The 11,051-nt window shown below is 45.2% G+C and overlaps 1 protein-coding gene across 1 annotated transcript; it reads right to left on the bottom strand.

The window, feature by feature from the left end:
• Positions 1-1,009: 1,009 nt before the first annotated feature.
• LOC130859104 (olfactory receptor 12-like) lies at positions 1,010-1,960 on the bottom strand. The gene has a single exon (XM_057746421.1). The coding sequence runs from the start codon at positions 1,958-1,960 to the stop codon at positions 1,010-1,012; it is 951 nt and encodes a 316-aa protein (XP_057602404.1).
• Between the last annotated feature and the right edge of the window lie 9,091 nt (positions 1,961-11,051).

Genomic DNA, 11,051 nt, shown 5'->3' with positions numbered 1-11,051 from the left:
GGGCTCTGAGGCCAGGCTGTGTGTCGGGTCCTTGGAGCGTGAGGATGGAGCTCTGAACTGGCAGGTCGAGAGTGAGGGTCCAGGGTCTCCCAGGGAATTTGGGGGAGAGGGCCAGGGAGCTGTGCTTTCTGCCCATAATGTGCATCTTCTCTCTCCATCCCCTGTCCTCTGCTGCAGCCACCAGGACCTTCATCCTTCTTCAGTGTTGTCTGTGCTGACAAAGCACCATTTTTAGGGTCACAAGTAGTCAGGACAGTGTGACCTGCCCGGCTGGGTGGTAGAGGGTCAGTGGAACTCTGGGTATCAGGCATCTCTGCTGACTCCCTGGGGCTCCCAGCTGCTGTCTAAGGGGAGAAACCCAGGCCAGGGTGCACTCGGAGTGTCTGAAGCAGGAGCACAGGTGCACCTTGCTGCCTTGGGTGGGGGGTGGTAGCATCAGTGACGAGAAGGGGCAGATGGAGGAACAGCCACCCTGCAGGATTGAGGGGAAGCAGGGTCTTCCTAATTCCCCCGATTGGCTGTGGTGACCCCAAGATATTACCACAGCAGGGGCGAGGCTGAGGGTCCTAAGTCTCCCTTCTAGGGGCTCCAGGGGTGATTGCTGAGCACACAGTTAAGTTAGATTCAGTGAATTAGGAAAGGAAAAGCCCGGGGAGTTTGTCTAGTCCACATACCTTCAGTGATAGATGTTTAATTGGGACCTGTACCCTGCCTCAAAGACTCTCTGTTCATGACTCTGCCCACTATGTTGTGCAAACTTCAAGTTTAGGGTCTCGCCCCATCATGGGCCATTAGTTTTTTGGTGGCAAAGAACATGCCTTATTTATCTCTGCATCTCACACTTGTAGTTTGTGGTCCATGATGTGCTTCCAGGAAGGACTGAATGAAATGCTGGATGAAAGAATGAATTAGATGAGGAAACAATGAATTTCTCAAACCAAACCCAGTGCCTCCCCCAAAGCCCTCTTGTCCAGCCATCAGGACACTCTGTCTCTCTGGCCTCCCTCCTTCACATGGCTGTGTGCTTCTGGCCCCACCTCCGCAGGGCATCCTTCACGTCCTTGTTTCTCAGACTATAGATGAGAGGGTTGAGCATTGGGATGACCAGGGTGTAGAAGACAGAGACCACCTTGCCCTGCTGCATGGACTCCACTGCTCCCGGCTGGGCATACATGACAAAAAGGGTCCCATAAAAGAGGGACACGGCTGTCATGTGGGAGCCACAGGTGGAGAAGAGCTTGTGTCTCCCTGCTCCTGAGCGCATCCTCAGAATGGTCACTGAGATGTAGCCATAGGAGGTGAGGACCACGAGTGTGGTGGCCACGATGATGAGGCCACAGATAGCAAACAAGACCAGCTTGTTGTTGGCTGTGTTGGTACAAGTGAGCTGTAGCAGGGGGATCACATCACAGAAGAAGTGGTCGATGTGGTTGGAGCTGCAGAACGGGAGGCTGAATGTGAGTACAGTCTGCACCCCAGAGTTGAGGCAGCCTGCACAGTAGGAGCCCAGCACCAGGCAGGCACATGCAGAGGGACACATGGTGGTGGGGTAGTGCAAGGGCCTGCAGACAGCCATGAAGCGGTCATAGGCCATCACGGCCAAGAGGAAAGTCTCAGTGGTGCCCAGCATGGAGAAGAAGAAGAACTGGGTGGCACATCCTGCAAAAGTGATGACCTTGGTAGAGGACATGAAGTTGGCCAAGGCCTTGGGAGCAATGACAGATGAGTAGCACAAGTCCAGGAAGGAGAGGTTCTTGAGGAAGAAGTACATTGGGGAGTGCAGCCGGGCATCCAGGGTGATGACCACAATCATGGTGAGGTTCCCCAGGACGGCCACCACATACAGGACCAGGAACATAGCGAAGAGCCAGGCCTGGGTCTCCAGACCACCAGCAAATCCCTCCAGCACAAATTCCTGCAAAGGCATCATTGAGAGGTTTCCATTTCCGTGGGGTGACATGGCCCTGAGCTGGGTGACATGGGACAGAGAGCCGAGAGCCAGTGTGAGGCACGAGAGGAAGCAAGTCAAGGTCACAAGGTCATATTTGCTTGGAGAACAGAGACCCTTCAGTGCCTTACTGTCCAGTGACCAGGTGACTACCAGCTGCCCAGTTCTTCTCTAGATGAGCTCAGACTGACCTGAAAAGGCACCGTTTTCTCTGATTCACTAACTCATGAATATGTATGGAGCACTCACTCTGTGGGAGACTCTGAGTGGTCACTGTGGGGGGCGGGGTTGCCAGGAGGGTTGCAGAGCTGGGAGTGGGAAGTGTAGAAATGACATTGCAGCCTCCTGTCTCCTTCCCAGCGGGATGCTGCTGAGTTTCCACTGCTCACATATCCAACCGTGTACTTTCTGCCCGTTTAATTTCAGGAATGTTTACTGAGCACCTCTGCCCACCAGGTCTTGGCTGGGTGATGGTTCCACCTCCAGGCCAAGCTGGGAGCAGTGCAGGGACCGGCCCTCCCCAGGCTACTGTGGGTGTTTTCTGTCTGTGTCTCCTGCAGTCCTCGATCCCCACCTCAGCATCACTGCCTCTGAGCCTGGACCGTGGTGTTATCCATCGGATGAGTTCAGGGCTGGCCAGGCAGGAGTGTGTCACCACTTGCCTTGCTGAGAGCAAACCCTGAGTGCTGACTGCATACAGGGCCACACGCGTGCTCTCCTTCAACTCCTGCAGCCCTCATGGGTGGCTGCCTTGACCTTACCTTTTCCAGGTGAGGGCCATGACTCACCCAAGGCCACACAGCCAGGGTCTCCCGAGCTCCTGACATGTGTCTGTGCTTACGATAATCAGTGGGCACTGTGGACCCCTGTCTACTCCCCTTTCAGCTCTGGCTTCATGGGCACTGAAGTGAGACTGGGGAGGGGGCAGAGGAGGGTGCCTGGGGTCTCCATGAGCATCAGGCTGGCGGTCTACGTTCTGGAGCAGGAAGCTCCTGGGTCTTGGAGGAGGCAGGGCAGAGGGTGGACTCAGCTCACCTGCCCCTCCTTGTCTTATCCCCTCAGCTGGGTAACATGTCAGGTGCCTGCACCTCTGGGTCACTCAGCTGGGCAAGGTATTCTCTACTTTGCAGGTCTGGGACTCGAGGCCTCAAATGGCCAATTAGGTGAGACTTGGGTGTCTGCGTGCACTGGGACTCCCAACTCCCTGGGTCCTATGGCCAATCTTCCCCTGACCCACCTCACCCTAGAGAGGGGAGGCTGGAAGCCTACAGTCCACCAGGGAGCACTAGGGGGCCAACAGGAGAGAAATACAGCCAAGTTAGAGGGACCCAGTGCCCTTCTTGGAAAGGTCTCCCCAGGCAGCAGTTGTGACTGCTTGGCACACAGCCCTTGCTCCTCCTCCCCATCCTTGCATGTGGGTGTGAAGAAGAATGACAGGTGGGAAATCTGTGTCCAGGGCAGCGGCATGGCCCTTTCTACTCCAGACACAGATTCTCTGGCTCCATAGGCCTGAAATGTGGGCAAATCCTTATGCCCTTGAATAATCAGAATGTGGAGAATGCATCCAAATTCCCTCTCTTCTCTTTGTTTTGTTTGTTGCTGGCATGTCTAAAATTCTCCTGTGTGTGTGTGAAATTTCATAATAAACACATGCTTGATGAAATTCAAGAATTAAGATGTGATACGGCAAAATGGGGATGCCCTTTTCTTTGGCCCCAGTAAAGCCTTCCCTGCTTCAGCAAGTGATGTGTGTCTGCCTGAGTTGTATCTGCATGCTGAGGCCTTTCTTTTAGGATCTTTGTGTTAGTCAGGTCACCACTGTAAGTCTGTATTTGGGGTATTCACTCGACAGAGAGCACATCATGAGTGTTTTTCTAGGTCAGTTCTGAACATCCTCGTGGTGTTCTCCTTTGTGGGTGCAACGTGCACACTGGTCCATCCTGACCTGACAGCCACCCCCTTCCATTCTTTTCTATCACAAACCATGACACAATCTACACACATTCTGGGCTTCTGCTGATATTTCTGTAAGTTAGGGTCCTGCAAGCCACAGCATGGCTTATGACGTAGACCCTTTGATTTATCTTTATTTTTTTATTAATACTGCCTATTTTTCTCCAGAAATGTGCAATTTATTTTCTCAAATGTCTCATGAAGTCTTGGATTTCCTTCTGCTCACCAAGGCTCACTCTCCTCCACCTTAATATTTGCACACCTTACAGGCAGATGGTGCCTAATATGATGAATGGGTCACTATTTCCTACTGAGGCTGAATATCTTTTCATGAATTTGTTGACCATTGGCATTTCTACTTCTGGGTTTGGTTTCCTTAAAATGATGCCCTGAGTCTTTGCTGCCTGACCCCAAGAGAGCTCTGGGTTGGACCAAGCACCCCTGTGAATCCTGTGACAGCTGGAGGAGGACATTGCAGGCGGCTGAGCCACACCTAAGGTGCGTGGTCCCTGCACCAGACTGTGGGCCCCAGGGCTCACTGCAGGGCAAGCCAGGACTCAGAACCACTAGCCACCCCAAAGGCTGGCTCTCCTAGATGGACCAGGAACTCGTTCTATATGTTTGCTTTAAAAGCACATTCAGTTCCTTTGCTCCAACCTCATCCCTGGAGCTCTGTGTCCAGCAGAACTGCCTCTGACGATGCATATGTTCTCTCTACTCTGCTCAGGGAGGTCCAAGACCTCACATTACTATCGAGGTCTTGAAATGTGCCCATACAACTAAGAAGCTGCCTGTTCCATCTTAGTTTAATTAAATAACAAAGTCAGATAGCTTCATAGAGGTCAAAGCTACAGTTCTGGACCCATGGTGTATGGGTTCTGTCATCAGCAGTTGATTCTTGGTCTCCCTGCCTCTAATTTTCTTTTAACCACCATCTCCTTCCAAATTTTGTTTAGGGTTCCTGGCTTCTTTCATGTTCTTTAGATCTTAAGAACTCCTCATGGCTGAGTTATGTGCTGTGTGTAAGTGAAGTCCCTGAGATGCTGGAGTTGCTGATTTTTAAAGCACAGTTGTAAATCAGATTTTATATGCAATCTCCTAAATATCTCAATACTTTGCAACCAATTCAAATCATTTTTAATTCTCTGTGGGCCAAAGAAAATGAACTTGTTGCCCAAAACTAGCTTGCAGACTCCTGGTTTACAGCTTCTATCAAGAGCACAGCAGACCTCAGTCAAGGTGAAAAACGATTGATACTGTATGTTAGCTCAAGCCCAGTTTTGGCCAAGATGTCTGCAGCATCAGTGAGCAAAAGGAGGTTTAACAATAATTTGTGAGTCATTTATGGAAATATTTCACACAAAATGAATGTATAAATATGAACAGTACAAGTGACATCTTTGTTCAAGAAAAAAATATATGTAACTGATGAAAAAGAATACTTAATTATGTTTTTCAATACTGAAGAATTTTATTAGAACATGAATTTTTGCATGGCAGGAAGTCAAAGAGTGTAAAAACTAATAAAATGAACAGAAAAAGAAAAATGGCTGAGCTAAGATAACAATTTGAGAGCCAAAATAAGCATTAGAAGATTCATTTTGAGAATTCCACCAACATATATACAACATTATGCTCATAATTTCAGAAACTTAGGAAAAATGGAATTATTTTTAAGAAACCACAAAGTACAAAAACTTAACGAAGGTAAAAGTGACAGTATGAATCATCCATAAGAGACCATAAACATGAGAAGCTGAATCTGTGATTTCAAAACTGCCCCCACAGAATGCTTCAGGCACAGCTAGTTTCACTGGGGAGCTCTACTAAACATTTAAAAAGTTAACACTGAATTTTTAACCAGTGGGACTTGATTGCAGGACCTCCACAGGACTGGGGGAAACAGAGAGTACACTTTTGGAGGGCACACAAAAAAGTGTGCTCACCAGGACCCAGGGGGAAGGAGCAGTGACCCCATAGGAGACTGAACCAGACCTACCTGATGGTGTTGGAGGGTTGCCTGCAGAGGTGGGCAGAAGCTGTGGCTCACTGCGGGGACAGGGACACTGGTGGCAGGGGTTCTGGGAAGCACTCATTGGCATGAGCCTTGCCAGAGTCCACCATTGGCCCCACCAAAAAACCTGTAAGCTCCATGGCTGGGTAGCCTCAGGCCAAACAACCAACAAGGTGAGAACACAGCCCCACCCATTGGCAGACAAATGGATTAAAATTTTATGGAGCTCTGCCCACCCAGCCCTACTCACCATTGGCCCCTCCCATCAGGAAGCACCCACGAGCCTCCTAGATAGCTTCCTCCACACGAGGGCAGAGAGCAGTATCATGCATTATCAGCAGTATTTCGCCTTGTCGAACTGAAAACCACAGCCACAGAAAGATAGAGAAAATGAAAAGGCAGAAAACTTTGTACCAGATGAAGGGACAAGATAAAACCCCATAAAAACAAGTAAATGAAGTGGAGATAGGCACCCTTCCAGAAAAAGAATTCAGAATAATGATGGTGAAGATGATCCAGGACTTTGAAAAAAGACTGGATGCAAAGATCAAAAAGTTGCAAGAAAAGTTTAGCAAGGACCTAGAAGAATTGAAGAGCAAACAAAGAGAGATATGCAACACAATAACTGAAATGATAAATACACTACAAGGAACCAATAGCAGGTGAACTGAGGCAGAAGGGCAAATAAGTGACCTGGAAGACAGAATGGTGATAATCACTGATGCAGAAAAGAATAAAGAAAAAAGAATGAAAAGAACTGAAGACAGCCTAAGAGACCTCTGGAATAATGTTAAACACACAAACATTCACATTATACGGGTCCCAGAAGGAGAAGAGAGAGAGAAAGGACCCGAGAAAATACTGGAAGAGATTATAGTTGAAACCTTCCTTGACATGGGAAAGGAAATAGCCACTCAAGTCCAGGAAGTGCAGAGAGTCCCAGGCAGGATAAACCCAAGGAGAAACATGCCAAGACATATAGTAGTCAAACTGACAAAAATTAAAGACAGAGAAAAGTTATTAAAAGCAATGGGAAAAACGACAAATAACATACACGGGAACTCCCATAAGGGTAACAGCTGATTTCTCAGCAGAAACTCTGCAAGCCAGAAGGGAGTGGCATGATATATTTCAAGTGATGAAAGGGCAGAACCTACAACCAAGAATATTCTACCCAGCAAGGATCTCATTCAGATTTGACAGAGAAATCAAAAACTTTACAGACAAGCAACAGCTAAGAGAATTCAGCACCACCAAAGCAGCCCTACAACAAATGCTAAAGGAAGTTCTTTAAGCGGGAAACATAAGAGAAGAAAATGACCTACATAAACAAAAACAAAAGAATTAAGAAAATGGTAATAGGAACATACATATTGATAATTACCTTGAATGTAAATGGACTAAATGCACCAACCAAAAGACACAGACTGGCTGAATGGGTACAAAAACAAGACCCATATATGTGCTGTCTCCAAGAGACCCACTTCAGACCTAGGGACACATGCAGACTGAAAGTGAGGGGATGGAAAAAGATATTCCATGCAAGTGGAAATCAAAAGAAAGCTGGAGTAGCAATACTCATATCCAATAAAATAGACTTTAAAATAAAACATGTTACAAGAGACAAGAAAGGACACTAAATAAAAATCAAGGGATAAAATGTTAACACCAATTTTTTAACGGACTATTTTCAGGAAAGTGTTAGTTCACAGCAAAATTGAGCAGAAAATACCAAGTTCCCATGTGTTCCCTGACCCCACATGCACACAGAGCCCTTCACCACCAACTCAGACATCAGAGTGGCACATTTATTATACACAATAAAATATTTTTGACGTTAATGTCACCCGACATTCATAGTTCACACGAGTGTTCACTCTTGCTGTAGTACATCCAGCGGGCTTTGACAAATGTATGATGGCAGGTGCCCATCATGTGGTGTCATACAGAATTGTTCTGCTCTAAAACTCCTCTTTGCTCACGATTTATACCTCTTCTCCTTCTTAACCCCCATCTCTGGAAGCACTGATCTTTTTTTAAAATTTTTTTAAATTTATTATTTTTTGGGGGGTACACCAAGTTCAATCATCTGTTTTTATACACATATCCCCATATTCCCTCCCTCCCTTGACTCCCCCTCACCCTCCCTCGAGTCCCCCCCACCCTCCCCATCCTAGTCCTCTAAGGCATCTTCCATCCTCGAGTTGAACTCCCTTTGTTATACAACAAATTTCCCCTGGCTATCTATTTTACAGTTGGTAGTATATATATGTCTGTGCTACTCTCTTGCTGGAAGCACTGATCTTTAACTGTGTAATAGAGAAACCAACAATGCAGAATAAAATGTTTTAAAGACATATTGTGAGATAACTTCCTGCATTGAATGAGGATTGAATTGTCTGCCTGAAAGGGCAATTTAATTTTTGGGGCAAAACGATGGTGAATATTCAACACTGAGACATAATGATTAAATTGTTATTGTGGCAATTTCTAACTATGCAGAAAAATGTAGAGAATAATCTGGTGAACCTCAAATATCCATCTCCCAGCGTTAGTAGCAATCAACTGCTGGCAAGTCATATAATCTCTTTCTGAGCACACTTCCACCACCCTGTCACATTTCAAAGTAAATATGCGATGTATAATTTCATCCACACATATTTCAGCATGCATCTCCAAAATATAAGGAAGTTTCTTTTCAAAAGATATGCACATATCATACCAATTATAAATCCCTAATATTATCAGATATGTATCAGTGTTCAAATGTCCAGTAACCTCATAAAATTTATAAATGTGATTTTGCTATAGAGCTGTTTGAATCAGCATCCAAAAAAAGTCCTTACTAGATTCATTGACAGATCATTTATATCTCTTGAAATTTATGGGTACCACTTCCAACACTCTCCTCTGTTGTTGTTGTTATTGTTACATATTTCTAAAGAAGCTGGAACTTTTTTGTAGAATTTGTCATATGCTGTGTTTGCTGATTTCATTCCTGTAGTGCCGTTCATCATATTCTTCTGTCCTGTGTGTTTCCAGGAAATAGGTTGTTGGATCTAGAGGCTTGATTAGAATCGGGTGATGGTGATGATGATGGTGATTTACACGATTTTGTTATTGGCCAGTGTAATTCATGGGAGGCACAGTGATGAATGATGATGATGAAGATGATGGGGATGGTGATGGTGATGGTGGTGACGGTGGTGATGATGGTGGTGATTATGGTGATGGTGGTGATGGTGATGATGATGCTGGTGATGGTGATGATGGTGATGATTTTGATGGTGGTAATGATGATGGTGATGGTGGTGGTGATGGTGGTGGTGATGGTGATGATGGTGATAATGATGATGGTGATGGTGATGATGGTCATCGTGATGGTGATGATGGTGATGGTGATGATGATGGTTGTGGTGATGGTGATGGTGGTGGTGATGGTGGTGGTGATGGTGATGATGGTGATAATGATGATGGTGATGGTGATGATGGTCATCGTGATGGTGATGATGGTGATGGTGATGATGATGGTTGTGGTGATGATGATTGTGAAGATGATGGTGATGGTGGTGATGGTGATGGTGGTGATGATGGTGATGGTGGTGATGATGGTGGTGATGATGATGATGGTGATGGTGATGGTGATGGTGGTGATGGTGATGGTGGTGATGATGGTGATGGTGGTGATGGTGATGGTGGTGATGATGATGATGGTGATGGTGATGATGAAGATGATGGGGATGGTGATGGTGATGGTGATGATGGTGATGGTGGTGACAGTGGTGATGATGGTGGTGATTATGGTGATGGTGATGATGATGGTGATGGTGGTGGTGATGGTGGTGATGATGGTGATGATGGTGATAATGATGATGGTGATGGTGATGGTGACAGTGATGATGGTGATGGTGATGATGGTCATGGTGATGGTGATGATGGTGATGGTGATGATGATGGTTGTGGTGATGATGATTGTGAAGATGATGGTGATGGTGGTGATGGTGATGGTGGTGATGATGGTGATGATGGTGATGATGATGGTGATGGTGATGGTGGTGATGGTGATGATTATGGTGGTGATGATGATGGTGGTGATGGTGATGATGATAGTGGTGGTGATGGTGATGATGATGGTGATGATGGTGGGGGTGCTGGCAGTGGTGGTTATGATTTATATGATTTTGTTATTGGCCTGTGTAAATCATGGGAGGCACAGTGCTTTTCCTCAGGAGGCATGTGGTGCCTGGTTCTCTATTTCTGTGATAGTGTCAGTAAGTGATGAGTGTTTCCTATTTTCTTTAATTTGTTGGGTTTTGCAAACATGGTGATACTTGAATTCTATCATTCCTTCTCAGCTGCAGTGCTTCTGTAAGAGAAACTTTGCTCTGTAGATAACTACTCTCCTTTTGAGAAAGAGATTTTGGATTGCTATCAGACCTTAGCAGAGAACGAAGGCTTACCCATGTGCCATGAGTTCTCAAGTCCCCAGTGGTACAGCTTACATAGGAAAGGCAAATAATTGATTGATGTCTTTTCTTTAGACCTCATTTCAAAACACTGAACATTCTCCAGTTTGATCATATTTTTTTGTAGCAGTATAAGTTCATATTTAAACATATTTAGGTTTCAATTTATTATGGTTTTGATTCTCAAGCAGCTAATTCATCCTTTCTTCACCATTTGGATTTTTCCACTTGGCCCTAAACTCCATGCAAACAGAGTAAATATATCTATTAAAATAAAGTGCTATACCTGAATATAACCCCAGTGTGTGAAAGAGAAACACTTTTAACATAAAAGTAGAGGAAGTATGAATATAAAATCTAGAAGAAGTTATATCATGAGAACTCTACAAAAAAGAAAGCTGGTATGACTCAATATGAAATGAAGCAGGTTTTTACAGAAAAAGTTGTTTACAAAGGTACATTTCATAAAGAAAATGTTCAATCCACCTGGATGATATGAAAACTTTAAGTTTGTATACAAGTCAAATAGATTTTAAATATTTAAAGAACATATGACAGTTTTTAAATGGATACATCCAATACATAGTTGATATTCTACCACACTTCTCTCAGCAATTGATAAAACAAGAGGACAAAGTTGGTAGTCATATGTTGCAAATGATTTAAAATA

This window comes from Hippopotamus amphibius, chromosome 8 (genome assembly GCF_030028045.1).
Source record: "Hippopotamus amphibius kiboko isolate mHipAmp2 chromosome 8, mHipAmp2.hap2, whole genome shotgun sequence".
Taxonomy (NCBI): Eukaryota; Metazoa; Chordata; class Mammalia; order Artiodactyla; family Hippopotamidae; genus Hippopotamus; species Hippopotamus amphibius.
Note: the sequence above shows the minus strand (reverse complement) of the source record. Positions and strands in the feature narration are given on the sequence as shown.